This window comes from Triturus cristatus, chromosome 12 (genome assembly GCF_964204655.1).
Source record: "Triturus cristatus chromosome 12, aTriCri1.1, whole genome shotgun sequence".
Taxonomy (NCBI): Eukaryota; Metazoa; Chordata; class Amphibia; order Caudata; family Salamandridae; genus Triturus; species Triturus cristatus.
Window position 1 is genome coordinate 108062276 of NC_140595.1, and position 19074 is coordinate 108081349.

General features: G+C 45.2%; 1 protein-coding gene across 1 annotated transcript in view; it reads right to left on the bottom strand.

Moving 5' to 3' along the window:
* The window catches only part of LOC146772769 (rho guanine nucleotide exchange factor 11-like), a 253935-nt gene that overhangs the window by 156439 nt on the left and 78422 nt on the right, over positions 1 to 19074 (bottom strand). The window contains 1 exon segment of the mRNA XM_085637031.1: positions 9518 to 9635. Within this exon segment, the coding sequence (XP_085493157.1) occupies positions 9518 to 9635 (118 nt within the window).

The following is a 19074-nucleotide window of genomic DNA, read 5'->3' on the forward strand; positions in this document are numbered from 1 at the left end:
CGCCAGCACAACGGACCCTAACGAAGCAGCCAGCAACCTCACACAGTGGCTGACCGACTGCGCCGATGACCTCGCACCACTGAAGAACCCTCCCAGCAGACCCGGCAGCAAGAAAGCCCCCTGGTTCACCGACGAACTCAAGGACTCCAAGAAGAACTGCCGCACACTCGAGAAAGCCTGGCGCCATGACCAGACCACAGACAACATGACCGCCCTCAAGCACACCACCCGCAGGCACCACCAGCTGATTCGCACCACCAAGAAGACAGCTTACAAAGAAAGACTGGACAACAACGCCCACAACAGCAAGGAACTATTCAGCATCGTCAAAGAGCTCTCCAACCCCAGCGCCAAAAACAACGACATCAACCCTTCACAAGACCTCTGCAACATACTCGCCTCGTTCTTCCACCGCAAGATCGCCGACATACACAACAGCTTCGGCGCACAAACCACGCACCCAACCGCAAAACCAACGCCCCCCACCACAACCCTCTGCGCCTGGACCCCGGTCAGCACCGAAGACACCACCCGCACGATGAACACCATCCACTCCGGATCACCTGCCGACCCCTGCCCCCACCATGTCTTCAACAAGGCTGACTCCATCATCGCACCCCAACTACGGGACATCATCAACACCTCCTTCCACACCGCCACCTTCCCGGAGAGCTGGAAGCACGCCGAGCTCAGCGCCCTCCTGAAGAAACCAACAGCGGACCCCACCGACCTCAAGAACTTCCGCCCCATCTCGCTCCTCCCTTTTCCTGCCAAAGTCATCGAGAAGACCGTCAACAGACAGCTCGCCGCCTTCCTCGAGACGAACGGATCCCTCGACCCCTCGCAATCCGGCTTTCGAGCCAACCATAGCACCGAGACCGCACTGATCGCAGCCACCGATGACATCAGATCCCTGCTTGACAACGGGGAAACAGCGGCCCTCATCCTCCTGGACCTCTCTGCAGCGTTCAACACTGTCTGCCACCGCACCCTAGTACAGCGTCTCAGCGACATCGGGATCCAAGAGAAGGCACTGGAGTGGATCATCTCGTTCCTCGCCGGAAGAACTCAGAGAGTCCGCCTCCCCCCATTCAGATCTGAGGCCTCCGAAGTCATCTGCGGCGTCCCACAAGGATCATCCCTCAGCCCAACCCTCTTCAACGTCTACATGAGCCCCCTCGGCAGCCATCGCACGCCAACACAACCTCAACATCATCTCCTACGCTGACGACACCCAGCTGATCCTCTCCCTCACCAACGACCCCGCCACCATCAGAACCAGCCTCCAGGAAGGGATGAAAGACGTCGCCGAATGGATGAAGAACAGCCGCCTGAAACTGAACTCAGACAAGACGGAAGTCCTCATCCTGGGATCGTCGCCCTCCGCCTGGGACGACTCCTGGTGGCCCCCTGCCCTGGGCGCCACTCCCAAGCCAATGGACCACGCACGCAACCTGGGCTTCATCCTGGACTCCTCCCTCTTGATGACCAGACAAGTCAACGCCATCTCATCATCATGCTTCAACACCCTACGCATGCTCCGTAAGATCTTCCGATGGCTCCCCACCGAAACCAGGAAGACGGTCACCCAGGCACTCGTCACCAGTCGACTGGACTACGGGAACACCCTCTACGCCGGAACCACAGCCAAACTTCAGAAAAGACTCCAACGCATCCAGAACGCCTCCGCACGACTCGTCCTGGACATCCCCCGACACAGCCACATCTCCAGCCACCTGAGAGACCTGCACTGGCTACCCGTCAGCAAGAGGATCACATTCAGACTCCTCACCCACGCACACAAGGCTCTCCACGACCTGGGCCCCAAGTACCTCAACAACCGCCTGACCTTCTACACGCCCACCCGCCAGCTACGTTCGACCAGCCTCGCCCTCGCCCTCGCCGCCGTACCACGCATCCACAGAGCCACCACCGGAGGAAGATCCTTCTCCTACCTGGCAGCCAAGACCTGGAACTCCCTCCCCATCCATCTTCGGCTGACCAAGGACCATCTCTCCTTCAGGAAGCAACTCAAGACCTGGCTTTTCGAGCAGTAACGGACCCCTCTTCCCCAGCGCCTTGAGACCCTCCGGGTGAGTAGCGCGCTATATAAATGCTATGATTGATTGATTGATTGATTGATTGCTCTGCCTAAGCAATCAGCAGTGTGCAGTTCTGATGTATTTTACTGCATCCTGGACATCTTAAATAGTTTGAAGAGGATAAAGGTGAGATGATTGTGCCCTGGGTGGAAGTGGCGCTCACTTTTGCCGGTTGCTGTACACTCATTAACATGTGTCGCTGCAAATTTTGCAGACAAATCACTGAAAGAACACATTTCCAATCAACCTCTCATTACATATAGACGGGGAAAGAACATCAGATCATTGATAAGTCCGAGCTACCCTAAACCTTCTGCGAAATCTAACTGGCTGACACAGATATGTACTGGCTTTCACAAATTTGCCAGCTGCCAAATTTGTCCTCTAGCAATGAATAACACTAAAACATTCCAGAGTCATCAAGGGAAACAATATGAGATTAGCCAACTGATCAACTGTAATAGTCGATATGTGGTATACATGCTCAAATGTAAATGCAGCTGTTTTTATATTGGAAGTATAATTAGGCAACTCAAAGAGAGAAACAATGAGCACCTAAGGGCCATCAAGCACCACGACCCCAGATACTCGACAGCGACACATGTTAATGAGTGTACAGCACAAGGGACACACAAGTAAGTGGCATATGTCCGTCAGTACTCTTGCCTGCTTCTGTTCGCTCACCATATCGATAACTGCAGCTCGCTTGCTCTTATCACATACGATGGGGTGCCTACATGGACTTGCTACTAAATAATTTGATAATCTCAGAGGCATGGAATCGCGAACGATAGCTTATTCACCTATCTTTTTTCACCATACATACTTATGTTGAACATTGTAGCCACGTAATGGTTGGCTCAATACTCCTATCATTGCCCCGCATGACAATTCCGCCGGCTCACCCACTACCGCGTTAATTCGAATTGTCTGACATGATATACTTGATGATACTTATCAATCTCACTTTGAAATATTCAGCCGCAGCCCGCTCGATTTTATATCACACACGATGGCGCGCCCACATGGACTCGCTACTGAATAATTTGCTAATTTTCAAATGCATGGAACCTCAAATGGGAGCATATTCACCGAGGTCTATATAACTAAATCACACTTGTGTAACGCATCTGAGCCACTTATTGCTTGGCCAAGTACTCTTATCACTGCCCGCATGATAATTCCGCTCACCCAGTACCACGATAATTCAAGTTGTCTGACATGATTTACTTGATGATACTTATCAAGCTTACTCTGCCATTTTAAAGACTCTGGCACAATAATTGATGCTCTCTAATACTAAGCCTGGGCAAAGCACTACGCTGCGCTCGCGTAGTTTGCGAAGTTTGCGCTACTTCGCACTACGCGAATTGCACGTAGCACAGTGCAAACACGCATAGCGTAGTGTTGCGTAGTGCAGCGGTCATTTTTTGCTTGCTCGCGGTCCTCAACGTCAATTTGGCGACCGCGAGCAAGCAAAATGACATCCCGGCGAGACTTTTTCCTCGTTCGCGATCAGCAACATCAAGTTGGCGATCGCGAGCGTGGAAAATAAACCTCCTGGCGAGATTCTCAACGCGAGGAGGTCAGGTTTCTCATTGCGAGTGGTCGCGTGTGCTCGCGACCGCTCGCGATGAGAAACTACCAGTCCGCGTTGAGAAAGATGCCGCTCGAGTAAAAATCTACCCGAGCAGCAGAAAACTACAGCTCGCACTGTGCAAGATGCCGTTTTCAATGATTGCACAGTGCCGGTTGCTTGTCCGCACTGTGCAATCATTGAAAACGACATCTTGCACAGTGCGAACAGGGTGCTACGCAGTTCGCGAAGTGCTACGCGTAGTTCGCGTAGTGCGAAGCAAACTTTGCATAGCTTCGCGTAGTGCTACTTCGCGAACTACGCCCAGGGTTATCTAATACTGCCATAGCGTGATAACTTGGTTCAGCACACTCACATTGCTCTGATTGCCATGTTGAAGCACGTCACTGCCGTTATAATCCACGCCTCGCACTTATTCACATGTGCACTCTCACAATGGTGCGGGCTTCTGTAAAGTGATATCTGACCCTAATAATTCAGATTATCCTCAATTTTCAATTTACAGATATATGTAGGACAGAAGCAACCAATCTCCTTTGAAATTTTCCCGGCCGTACTAAGGCTGGGACGGAATTATAACCAGCCAGAAGGTATGTCTCCCAGATAGTGTATGGTCATATTGTGGCTCCGCATCTTCATACATAGAAAAAATACAAGATATGTGTACATGACGATAACACTCTACATTATTTTAGGCTCAAAACGATATCCAGTGCACATTAAGGTAGGCCTGGGCCTATTCCCAGTACTCATAACCTACTAACTCACACCATTAACATAACTGGTATGCGCTCATGTCCCTTATATCTCTGTATATTTCCCTATTCCCTATGCTGTAGCAGTTATAAACCCATTCACCACGTTTTCAATTGCTTCCTGGAGTGAATACTGTCTTGATCACCACGTTAGATAATTTCGAATATCGTGGAATTATATATCAGACACTATAATATGTTTGAAAGCACAAATAGGCACTTGTACGGTGAAATGATTGGCTCACTTATTTGTGCTTTTGATGGTTTCTCTGCATATAAATGATATAAATATACACAGTTGGGACCACTTATACAATCCCGTTTACAGTATGCATCAATTGTGCCCATATGTGTGGGCTGATATTCTGTTTTATATATGTTTTCCAGCCCTGAGGAAGTCGCGGGTCTCTTGTCCCGATCGATGAAACACGTGTTGGCTGGAGCAGATACATTATGCTTGTCTCTCTGCTATAAGTGATTAACTTAGAACACTCCTTGTATGTGTGCCAGGGCCTCTTCTAAATCTTAAATAGTTTGCACCGGCAAGAAATACCCCTAGGACTGTTGACAAGATCTTAGTGATCATGTTCTATACTACATGGGAATACCTAAACAGCTTGCATTGGCTAATAGCAGAGCTAAGATGATTTAGAAGAACTTGTTTTCAGAATGCTACCACTCATTTTGACTCTCTGTCTATAGGGACCGTAAGAAATAAGTAGGAGTTAACTCTGCTGATAGATGCCTGAACTATCAGGCTCTCATGTGTGAGGAGTTGTGTCAGGAAAGCAGGATAACCTGAAGCAGTTCTATGGAGTGGCTATCTGCCTTTTCGCAGGTGGGTAAGGGAAAGGCTTAGCCCAGGTACCCATTAGATTGGTTGTCACTAAATAATAACAAGTGCATGGACAAAGCCTGTCCAGGTGGTAGAAGTTCTGTGAGGACATTGGTATTGACTTCAAAATCTGGTATCCCAAAGTCTCGGACTTCTGCTGTGCATCTGAGGATCACAGCAAAGGAGGCTGTTTCTTCGATTGAGATGGCTGGGTAAGAACCTAACGAAGTTTCCCCAGGTCCACATAGACATTTATGTTACTCTTGTTTGAGAAGAATATAAATAGTTTGGATTCATAAGGGCACATTCCTCACATGAATTGAAGTTGTGACCCAAATCCAAACACCGGAGACACACCTCACGGGGTCCCTACAAGGTATAAACTTTGTAGTTTTAGCATGCATCATTATCTCTTGCACAGTGGAAAGGAACAATTTTAGAGAAAAGTTGTAAACTGATGAGAAAAAAGTTGGGAGCTAGCTCCAGGACCCGTGTGTGAAGGTGTGGAAAGAAAGGAGTTGACATCAGGTGCAAAAGAGTGATGCTTTGACACAGCTTCGGCTGTCACTTCTGGGGCAGAATGAGGTTGACGTGGAGCCAAATGGAGCCACTTGCTAGTGTCGGGGGCTATGCTGTAAAATATTTCTGAATCAGTTGGAGCCAGGGGGGGTATTCACAAGGTGAGGAATCTGTGGTTAGAAGTATCCAACGAAAAGGCATGCATGAGATGGTGAGGCTCCAACTAGAGTAGTGGATGCGGAGTCAATAGATTCCCCTGGAAATTGTGCAGCTCCATTAGACTTAGGAGGAGAAAATAGTGTTCCAGAGAGGATTTGAATGCAAGTGGGCAGAGAAAACTTCAAAAGAAAATGGTTATAGAAGTAGACAATGGTGATGCATTGGATCAGGGAATGTAACAGAGGCAGCCAATGGTGAAGAAAAGGAGTGGGCAATGTTACAGAGGTAACCAATGGTGATATAAAGGAGCATGGAAAATGTTATGTGGACATGAAATACGAGCAATAGTGAGACAGCGATTAAAAAACAACACATTGAGACACTTGGAGATCACTGTTGCTGAGCTGCATGCCCTGGTATGTAGGTCTTGGTCAAAGACGAACTAGGCAAAGTTCAATTTAATGTCAGTGGAGCCATGGGATGGCGATCTTTTCCATGATGGAGTAATTGAACAGTTTCAGGGAAATAGTAACTACAAATGAGGTCAAATGAGGAGCACAAAATGAATTGAAACTAATGCAGCTCAAGTGTTTGCTTCATTTGAGAATGATAAGTAATTTATTGGACTGAACATTGATAAATTTCACTGCAATTATTTACAAATTCAAAAGATTTAGATCAGTAAGGGGTAGGGAGGTTGGACTAAGAGGGCCCAATCTTGTTACGCATGCAATGGGCAAGGAAGGATTTTAAAAGCGATCTAGCAGAGCACACTGTGACTTCAGTTCACCAAAAGACTCTATTTTCGAAACTGAACCCTGAAAAAGTAAATAATAGAAAGAGTTTAAATGGGATCTAAATATTATTACTACTCTAAGAATTACAAGAAGGTGTAGCCACAACCATTGGGGTCCTGTAGAAGAAAATGAGCACATGGCCTAGGATCCATAAAAATGTGCTGAATTCAGTATCTGGGCCTGATCATGTGACAATGATGGATGTTGAAGATGTGCTGAGGTACGTGTTACAGGGTCATCGTTTAACGTGAATAGTGATCTGATATAAAAGTGTTAAACAAATTATTGCATTTTCTTGTTTAGAGGTTTTATGTTTGGATAGACATTTCAATATTAATCACTGCTGTTTGTACAATAAGTGTAATCCGAATTTGGATTCCAGTGGTGATACATCTCTTACTAAAAATGCTCAAAAATCCACCTGTGTTTCAGGCAGTGGTTATGTCATGTTTGTTTTTGTGTAATAAAGTTTACAAAAGAATACATCCATTTTGGACTTCTTCAATGTAGGCAGCACTTATGACAGCATTATCCTGGAGGCCTGGTAAAGGGAAGGTGGCCGTGGAAGAGAGAATGGCTGCATCTGTGGTTATGCTGACCAATTAAGTATTAAACCAATGTTTGATTTGTTGGTGGAAAAAATACTGGGAAAGCAGCCCCACCAATAGGTACAGAAATAGCAGAAATTCGAATCCCATAGACAGGTCAAAGTCTCAGCAGCGTCAAGGATTCTAGCTGCAGCTGAAACAAGGGCTTTTGTCGAACTTGTAAATGAGGTAGGCAATTAACTGCTTTCCAGAAAAAGGGGTTGAATGAAGAATCCAGAATATGTTCTCACCTATCATTAAGAAAGACTGTAGTGCCTGCCTAAGGTTTATCCACAGAATTCTTCACTGTATGAATTAGGGAAAGATTGGAAGGGTCCTTATCCTTTATGAGCACAAGTTCATGACTGAATAAACTAAATATATGTATTTGCAGGCAAAGCAATCTTACCAATGTGCAGAAGATCTAGTTTCTTGTCATACCCTTCCCCTTTTCATACACTATATAGGGCCTGACTTGGTCAGCCCTCCTCATTTTCTACAGGGGCCTCACCGATGCACAGAAAGCTTAGTTTCTTGCAATACTCAATCTATTTTGGAGGGAAAGCCATTGTAACCTGAGGGCAACTGTTGATCTACTCTCTGCCTTAACCCTTTGCTAATCACTACAATAGCAGTTTGAGTTTTGTAAAAGATTGAAGACAGTATCAAAATTGCGGAAGTATTTGAACCAGTTTACAACAACCAAAATGCAAAGGGAAATATTCTCACACAATTGTCAGTTTAACAAACATCTCAGAAGATCGCATCATAGCCAGAGCTAGCTCAGTTTCAAAGATCTTAGAAGAGAAATTCACCCAGAGCATCTCCTCTTCTAATAAATCTGGTCCAATAGGAAAGTCAGGTTAGATCAGCTTGATGCAAGAGGAGGTCACAGCACTCTTCAAAAGGACCTCAATTGCCAATTCAATACAAAAGAGAACGGAGACCAGTTTCCGATCTTCCAGAAGCAATCAAAACATTGACAACTGTAGTCCTTCATGAACTACAATATCATGTTGACCCAACAAGCTGATTAGATGCCAATTTGTTGGGCTTTAAAATGATCCACAGTACAGAAGAAACATTGAACGATGTGAGGGAGAGTTACGACAGATATTAGACTCAGGAAATATACCAGTTCCATTTTTTAGAAATAGGCAAGTTGTCTTTGGTAAGTGGATCATATACTAGTTTAAAAAAACAGAAAGAAATGAGTGGGGTTATAAGACACAAACATAAACTTGTTGTAATCATTACTATAAGAAACCACGCAACATATCAAGCTATGTCACAATCTGCTAAAAAAAAGAATAACATTTGATTTACTGTAAGCCTCTGTGCTCTTCCTGATCCCGCAATATGTTACTACTAGCTGGGGTGACCAGAGCACACCAATATGTTCCCAAAATACAGACCCAGGCAAAACCTAGGATCCAGCTCTCCCATTCAATTAGCGGACAAATAATCTGACAGAAGTGGAGTACAGGGTGCCATTCAAAGGAGGCATAGATTTGCAACCCAAATTGAAAGGAGATGGTCTGAATAAAACCTTAAACGCAAGTGAGTTCTTAGATTATTCCATTATTAACATCCACGTGACGAAAATCATTATTGCGAGTCACACCTTCAAGCAATGGTTAGGGATGCATGAACATTACGTCAATGAAATAACAAAAAAAGTGTTGTGGAGGCTGTAATGATTATTCAATACTGAAACGTTGGGAGCTCGATTGACAACAATAAAGCAGCTCTGGGCTTATTATGGCTGGTATAAGCCTTCTGCTACAACATCGCGATGTTTGTCTTTATGTTTCTCTCATTCTAAATTAGAACGATCTATCCATAGTGGGTAGAATGTTCTAATAGGCTTAAAGCCCTTCTGCCTCAAGCTATACCAGTTGGTAAAGGCACTCTCCCACTGATACAGGCTATATCTTGGAATAAGAGCCTTTAACAACTGGTATAGCCCTCAGCAGCGGGCTGTAAGGCTTTACTCTCCTTTTCTCCTGTACAAAGGGAGGGCAATAAACATACCTTTTGCATAGCAACAGTAATAGTGATTCTGTATCACTCATCCAATCTACAGCTATTAAAATAGGACGCATTCCGAAAGGAATTCTGTGATTGGTACTTAGATATCCAGAGTAAATACTTTGGTAGCCATACCCTCAGTGTGCTTGATTATGTTATCCAGCAGACGGGGATAGCTTGTCAGGTGCTTCATCTCTGAGCCAATTAAGTCTTTGAGCTGAAGTCGTTCACAGTCAGGGCTGCTTTCTGCCGCCTGTAGTAAAGAAACAACACTTATTGAGACAATACATATAAAATGACTACAATACACGCTTAGATCAGTTATACTACACATCATACAAAGTATTACCCTCAAGACCCCAAAGGACATTTCTCTCTTCAAGTGATGGGCAAGATAAGGAAACTAAGACTTGCATAAAGGACTAATGGATGCAAAGTTCTTGTTATCATTTAGCAACGGTTTGTTTTAGGCATTGTTACTCCTTGAGAAATCATTTAAATTAGGGTTACTACCAAAGACTGAAGCTCAGCAACTTTGACAGCTGAAGAAGTAGGAACTGAAAGGTGAAGAAAACAGTTTCAGTTGATTGGAGCCCCATGACAAAAAGTCCCTCCCAAGAGCATAGCCGAGTTCAAGGAATATGTTATGATGAAAACGTTTCTTTAAAAATGTCACCGCTGGTACCTGCCACCAAAAGCAAACTCAAATGTGCAGCAAATTCCACATGCTGGAAAGAGTATAATCTGACAGATTGAGATCGGGAACCTGCATCTTTGCAGCATTGAACAGTTGCTGTGGGTGCACTCAAACAGGACAACTTGGAGGCAATGCAGGCAGAGGCAAATTGATTACTCGAGAAACACGATCAACCTAAGAAATTAGGGAAATGAAAAGCCAGAGTCACAACATTTGAGTGAAAAAAGAGAGAGTAGAGACCACAGTCCAGGACTAGAACTCACAATGAGACCATGTTGACTTCCATAGGCAGATGAAAATAAATGTGCTTGGTCAACATGATATGATCAGAGAACTAGAGCTGCCAGCCTTCCATTATGGCAATCGGGAACATTTGCCCCGATCTGAGATGCCTGAATAAATAAATAACCACTAGAATTACAGAGGAGAAAGAAAAAAACACCTCAAGAAGTTGACAAGACTGGGGGGGAATGAGGTGGGAGGGGGCACCGGAAAGTCCATGGCAAGATGGCCACACCTTAGTGCAGCTCTTCCCAATGGGTTCGGGAAATCCACCATAAATTCGGCCATCCTCCCCTTAATTGTAAAGAATATACATCCCCTCACTGGCCTGAATCACCTGGTGAGGTCTACGGAAAATAATCTTGTGGGGCATTGCAGCACGAAACTGAGAGGCGGAGTAGAGATAGGCACGGCTGGGCCGGGAGTTCAGGATCCTCACCTGTGCCGTGGGGGCTCCTGGAACACCTCGTCGTAACAGGAGGCTGAAGCCAGAGACACGGTGTGAAGCCTGCTGATAGCTTCGTGAAGTGGAGAGGACACCAAGAACTACAGTGGAGGTAATCGGGCCCGGACCTGCGGTGTCCCCTCGCTGGCTTGAATCACCTGGTGAGGTCTATAGAAAATAATTTATAGGGGCAGTGCGGCATGAAACTGAGAGGCGGAGGAGAGATCGGCACGGATCAGGATCAGCGCCTGGTCCGCCGTGGCTCCTTGATGACCTCGTCACAACAGGAGACTGAGGCCAGAGACATTGCGTGGAGCCTGCCGGTAGCCTCGTGAAGTGGAGCGGACACCAAGAACTACAGCGGAGGTAAGCAGGATTGAACCGGCGGTGCCTCCCCCCTGGCGTGCCTCAGCAGTAGGATACTAGGCAGCCTCACAGTCCGCACATGTAAATTGAGGCCAGGGCTCGGCCTAGCAGAAGCGGATGCCTCAAAGGATCCTAACTGGCTGTGTTGACATACGGGCGGTGGTGTGACCGTGGACACTGCCGGAAGGACAGGCATCCATTGTGGACATGGGGAGCCATGCATTCAAACCACGGCAGGCCCCACACAGCTGAAAACAGCACAGCGTGGTCGGCGTCTGTAGATGTGGGGAATACATGCTGAGTGGTTCGGCATGGTGAACCCATGCTGAGTGGTATGTGATGACTGGAGAAGGCCTCGACACACGCTGCAGAAAACACCTATTCTACATAATACATGGCTAAAATCCGTTCCAAAGGGGAAAATAATGTGGTAAACGAGGACACCCACGGTGATGTGCTGTGCTACAGCAAACATTGGTGCTTGAGACAGGAGCGTCAGAGGCCTGCAGTTTCCAGCTAAACTATCTGACTGTGTCTAAATATGGGGACAAGAGAGTTGAAATGCATCAATAGTGTGACTAAGGACTAGTGCAATTCCGGAACAGTGCAGTGAGTTTTCCCACATCTCGCATTCCCACCTGGGCGATATTGGCGTCATATGCGATCACCATCTGACACCACAGGCACCACGACTCCGGGGCATGGTGTGTGCAGCGCTGCCACAGTCACATCGGATTGCCTTCTGTTAGGGTCCGCTGCACGGTCAGCTGCCTATGTTAGGAAGCTAACGATCGTGAGTGCTCACAATGGGAAAGGCGGACCAGCAGCAGGCAAGACAAGAGGCTCTGCGAAACAACCCTCGGATACTGGTTTGGAGGGGGGGGCAGCCCACCAGGATGGCAGAAGGGAACACCCTAGAAGCAACACTCCTGGCAGTTGTCACGCAGCGCAGAAACAGAAAAGAGGATATCTAAGATCGAAGACAAGTTTCAAACTAAGAGCTCGAAAAACCTGAACATGAAGCACGTCTTGGCAGGTATTCAAGCAAAAAACGAGAACTTGGAAGCGCACTCTTGCTGCAATAATTTACACATAATTGGGGTCCCAGAATCTATAAATGCTGTCAAAATGGAAACTTATATTGAGGGCATGCTGGTGACAATATTTGGTGCCAAGAACTTATCCCAACTGCTGGTGATAGAACGAGCACACCGTGCATTCTTGGCGCAGCCTTTTGCCTGGGACTCCCCTGCATTCCATCATAGTGAAGCTTTTGAATTCTTGTGATAGGGATGCTGCCCTCTGGCTGGCCCGAGAAACGGGCCAAGTCCAATACCAAAGAAACAAATTCACTTTCTATCCTGATTTCTCTTTGGCTAGGAGGGAGGTTCTACCAATCAAGCACCACCTACAAGAAGCAGACATTTCCAATTCCATGTTGGACCCAGCATGCCTACATGTGGAACACCAAGGTGAGCAGAAAATCTTCACGATGCCTAAAGCGGCCAAGGAATACCTGAAGACACTCTCACCTGGTAAACATGCCCAGAGCACAACAAATGCAGATGACAAAGAAATTTGACGTTCTACACTAAGCATTAGGCCTCACCAGGAGCTACTTATAGACACTCAGCGACTGCCTGAAGCCGCAGTGGCAGCCATTACCGGCATGAGGTTGTGACAATGTTAAAGCTGTCGACATATTCAAGCTGATTTAAGATGCATATCTATGATCCTGTGAACTCGGTCACCTCCATACACCTGAAGGGAGACTGGGAACCTGGTGAATACCAGTGAGGGAGCACCCCAGATGAGTCAAACACATGGTGCTACAATTTATTTGTTATTGAGTGTAATGATAATGCTGAAACTATATATGTTCATTGTTTTTTGGGGGATCTCTTTTGCCAGCTGGGTTGCTGAAGTGGGAGGGGAAGAATGTTAGGTTGTTCGAATCTTGTATACCCACACAAAATATACATTGTTCTCCGTGATACGCAGGGAGTGCAGTATAGAAGCCCATGCACCATTCCCATTTCAGTGAAATGACTAAATGGCGGTGAGCAGGAGATAGCATAAATTTTATTATATGGAAGGTATGTGTCTTAATAATCCCCATAAGTTTAGGCTAGTGCTCCGGTTTCTAGATAGGCATACATGTGGCTTTATTGCAGAAAACACATTTGGACAGGCGATCAGACAGCACTATAGGTGCCCGTTGGACATCATGCCAGCTAACCTCCTTTTATTCTACATACTCAAGGGGGGGGTCCTACTTTTGGTCAAGCGCATGGTACCCTCCACGCTCACTATGCGGACGACCAGGGCCGGCTATTAATTGCACACAGGATGATAGCTGTCACTGCTGTCACACAAGGTAACATCTCTGGAGACTAGTTAACACCTGGAGACTGATATTTTCCACTATGCCGGCCCATATCCTCTGGGCGGGGGATCTCAATACATACCTCAATACATACCTAACCCTGCAGAAGATCGCTCATCAAACACCGGCTGGCATGGGAAGCAGGCAGCTATGGTGATCCGTAGTGGGGTGGAAGAATATGGGCTGGTCAATACCTGGCAACTACGACACCCTACACAGAAGGAGGGCACATTTGTGTCCTCTGTACACTGCACATGGTCCAGATTGGACTATTGGCTTATATCTACTGAGGTCTGCAGTGGGTAGAAGATCCATGCTACTTACCTAAGACTTTATCAGACCATTTGTCAGTCCTAATGCGACTGAAGCTGGCGCATGTAACTCCCACACCGCTCACTTGGCCTTTTCTCCCAGCAGCACTCCTAGATGCGGCATTTATAGAGGAGCTGTGGAAAGTGATCGTAGAGTACTTTGCATTAAATATCGGCTCAGTATCAAGCTGGGGCTCTCTGTGGGAAGCCTTTAAAGTAACAATACATAGGACATGTATAGGCACTCAAGTGGGGGTACTGAAAACAATTCGTAAACAGCTAAAAAAAACTAAAGATGAGCTTAATTCCCTGGAGAGAGAATATGAATGCCAGCCAAAAGAGGCCAGATTGGCTTCTATTAGGGAACACGTGACCGAAATTGAGACCCTTGCAGAACAAGAGGCGCGATTCATTTCTAAGCGTCACTTCGCAAGTACGTACATTGAAGGTGGGAGGCCTAGGCAAAGCCTTGCTCAAAACCTAAAGGCACAGAAAGGCCCAGACCCCATTGTCCACTTGGTGAACGATGATGGGGCCGCACTCAACTCCAACTCAGATATAGTGGAGGAGTTCAAGAGATTTTATGCAAGTCTATATGAGCCATGCAGCTCGGCATCACTGATCGAGCTTGGCCATTATTTAGAGAGGGTGACACTGGCATGGCATTCGCCAGGGCAGAGAGAATACTTAGCTCAGCCAGTGACTGTGGAAGACGTCAGAGAAGCCATACATGCCCTTCCGAATGGGAAGGCCCCAGGTATAGATGAGATTACGTGAGGGTTCTAATAAGGAGCATGCCGAAGTGCTAGCTCTGCAGCTACATGCAATGTAGGAGGAAGCCTACCTTAGTCACACACTACCGCCATCTCTGAGAGAAGTATTGATAGTGACGTTGATAAGCCAGACAAGGCTCCGGAGCGGTACAAATCTTATAGGCCACTATCTCTCATTAATATAGATGCCAACATTTTAGCCAAGGTGATTGGAGTGTGCCTACAGCCCCTGATATCACAGTTAGTGCTGCCAGATCAATCTGGCTTTATACCGGCTCGGTCAACTACACACAACCTACGCACTATCTTTGCACTATTACATCAAGTGGAACCCACCTTGCAGGCGGAGGTTCTATTAGATGCGGCCAAAGCCATTGATTCTATTGCGTGGATATAGATGTTTGTGGTATTAGGCAGCATAGGGATACCAGAGGCGTTCTTAAGATGGATATGCCTTTTATATGAGTGCCCAGCAGCACAGGTGCGTGTCGATGGTCACACATCACATGCTTTGAGTGTCGGTATGAGGACGTCGCAGTGTTGCCCCCTGTTGCTGCTGCTATTCGTGCTTACCATGGAGCTGCTTGCCTGCATTACTCAGCAGAAACACGCCCTTACTGCCCTTAGATTTCATCTATGACCCTTGAATATCTCACTATATACAGAAGATATGGTGCTGTACATTAGTAAACCGTTGGCATATCTGGCCCTGGTAAATAGAGAGTATATAAAATGGGATTACTACTCTGGTCTGTGTATCAACTGGACGAAATCCATAGTCCTCCCGCGAACACCTACGCTGCGACATTGGGTTCCCACTAGAGTGGGAGAAAGGCCCTGTCAATTATTCATGGGTATGGGTGCACAGAGACCCTAACATTGTGAAATGTGAGAATTACGGCAAGGAAATGTCCAGATTGGAAGATTCAGTTGCGCCCTGGACGACCTTCCCGCTCTCCCTGACGGTTAGACTAGCAGTCATAAAAATGGTGGTACTGTCACTGTTTCTAAACCTATTTAATAACATTGCAATAGTACTGTCCAACTCCTTCTTTAAGCAGTTGCACTCCCTGTTGATCACACTGGTATGGGCGGGCAAGAAGCCGAGGATCAGCTGGGAGGTCCTCACCCTCCCAAACGTGGATGGAGGATTCTGTGCCCCCGATTTTATGCTATATCATTAGTGCACGCAGACACATTTCGCACACTTCTGGAATGCGGCATGATTTCACACCTCATGTAGCGAGCAACATGATGCTGCTCCGATCCCACTCAGGGCCATCCTCCCACAGAAGTGAAATGGGATGTCCCAAAATGAGATTAACATGTTACACACTACATTGATCGCTTGGTACACTTTGGCTAGGCGAGCTGGGAAGAATTAGCTGGATGCTCCTGTGGTGCCCCTACTACACCATACAGACATAACGGTGACACAGGAGGATGGATCGCTCCAGATGCTACGGGAGGCAGGACTACACACTATGGCGATTTGTACATAAATGGTAACTTCCTAACACTACCTAATGAGACAGTTCTGTGGGCAAACACCTAATTATTTGTCTTCCTATATTACCGACTTTGAGCAGCCATAAACATACACAATCCACACTTTCCCAGTGAACCTCCGACGCTCATGACACTACAGGTACTGCTCACCAGCGCGACGCGCTAACACCTTATTACTAAACTATATGCTGCAGCACAGGAGGATGGGACACAGGGAGGTGGCAAAGTGTTGGCAAAATGGAATGCGGTGTTACCACAGCCCAAGGGGGAAGAGGATTGGAGGTTTTGCTGTGGGCAATCAGGCACACTTACCTGAAATTGTAATTTGAGGGTAATTCAGTTGAAGTTCTTGTACCAAATGTATTGTCCCCCGATGCACTTATATAGGTATGTGTTAAAGGGCAACTCGAACTGTGTACGCTGCGGAGCCAAAGAGGCAGACTTTATACATCTGCGTTATCATATCCACGCGTGAGGCAATACTGGGTTCAAGTCAGAGACACACTATCTGATATGATTGGGGCAAGGCTGGAGTGCAAGCCAGCGATCTGCCTACTGGGACTGCGAGAGACTTCCGGTCACTAAATCGGAATATCTTGTCAGTAAGCTTATTACTAGCAAAATGTAGAGTGGCATTGCTTCAGAAGAGTACATCTAGCCCTACAAAAGTGTCTTGGATGCCTGACAGGCACAATATAAGACACAACTGGAACTGTATGCTGAGGAGCAGCCAATGAAGTCAAGGCCAAAAGACTTATGGGGGCCACCGATGGCTTATTTGCAATCCAATACTGTGAATGGTGGGTAGGGCAATAAACGAGAAACAAGCATGTATCGATACTACAGATCTGTGTCATATTTGAAATTGTCAATTGCATTACGCATGTTCATGATGGTGCACTTGCGACCTCATTATCTACAAAACGGGGTGTGAAAGAAGGACCATATTAGACTTATAAATGACAATGTGTTGGGTACTACATGTAGTATGACGTTTGCTGATTTTATATGTTATGCTTACTTTGATGAAAATGATAATATATATATATATAGATAGATAGATAGATAGATAGATAGATAGATAGATAGATAGATAGATAGATAGATAGATAGATAGATAGATAGATAGATAGATAGATAGATAGATAGATAGATAGATAGATAGATATATAGATAGATAGATAGATAGATTTTTTTTTAAACAGTTGACAAGACTGACATTGCTCTTGGGACGACAATACTAAACTCATTCTGGATTCATGCTATCAGCATGTGCGGTTGAGGTGGTGGGAACAAGTTGTACGTATTGGAATTTTGCTATTTAATTTAAGACACTCATGGAAGGAGTGGTGAGGCCAGTTTTGCCTCTTTATGGCGTTTACATATTTTACCTAAAATATCAATTCACTTTGTAGTTCAAACCACAATTTCTTTATTTCATTAATCCTGTACTGATATTTAAAAACAATGCCCTTAGACATCTAAGGAAACTGTGCAACAGAAAACATACCGAAGTTTGGAGAATTTGCATGAACATGTTTATTTTAATGTTCCCAAGCTGTAGGAAAGTAATATTGTCTGTATGTTCATTTACATTAAGAATTAGATGTAATGATTAAGAAGATTGTGCAGATGTAAGGTTGAAAAAAATCAATACACTTGAGTCTTTACCGTGATACCAGCTCCCAGGAAAACATGGACAGAGACTGCACGGATACCCTAGTTTAATGGTTCTTAACCGGAGATCCAGAGACGAGTGGGGATCTGCGAAGCCTAATCATGCAGCCCGTGACTGCTTAGAAAATTAAAAATTATTAACATTAATACAGTGTGTATAAATAAAGATGCAAAATGTGAAACTGAACATTTTCAAATGTTCAGTAAAAGTGAAGGAATTTGAAATTAGAGGTTAAAAATTAAGTAGTTGTCCAGAGTTTGATTGACAGGAGCAGTGCAAATGCATCAAAAAGAACATAGTATGGAAGATGGGTGATCTCAGTTAAATTTAGAAAAGTCCAACTATACTATTAAAATGATTTATTTTATTTTTTATATTCATTTAATAAAATATTATAGCATTTGTGTATTGGTTCGATGAATGCTTCTGAATTTTTGTGTATTGTTTTGACGTTCAATCCTTCAAAATTGTTTATGCCAGGGTTAAAGGCTTCCACTGCTGACTCAGTGGGGGTCCCCAGGTCCAGTAACTGTTAAGTGGGGGCTCACAAAAGTCAAAAGGTTAAGAGCACTGCCCTAGATCACTAACCACATCCAGAAGCTTCATTCTTTAGCTACTGAGGCAACCAGTAGCTCTAGTCCTGAATCTTTTTGTTTGATGTTTGGGGCACTTCGTGCTTACGCATTCATAACTTTTTTCTACAAAAGGGAGCCAAGCCAAATTTTCTTTGCCATATTTTGGGAATTCAACAGATAGCCAGGGTGTGTAGAATCCCCGTTGCTAAACTAAGAAAATAACCAAAAGAAAGATTGGGTTTCTTTTTAATGGGAAAAACTGGGAGAACACTGCTGTGTAAGAAGTGTATCAGTTTTCTTATAAAAATGGCATCAAAAGGTTCGCTCTGCTAAGATCGCTATCTTTCCAGCTTTCAGGTTTCAAAAAAATCATTTTAAACACAGTTTTTGCATTTTACTAAGAAGCAGTCAATTTTTCCTATTTTCCTTTTGTGGTTTCTACCTAATTGATGTGCTTGATGGAAACAGTTTAAACCCATGTGTGAACACATAAAACTACATTTCTAAAAAATAGACACAATTTGGAATTCAGCAAGAGGTAATTTACCCAGATTGCTCAAGCTTTTCCTAAAATAACTTATTGTTGAATTAAAAAAAATGTAAAAATCAAGGGAAGGAACAGAAATGGGTGAACTTTCATCTTCAATTTTGACCCCCAAGGCCGAGTTAC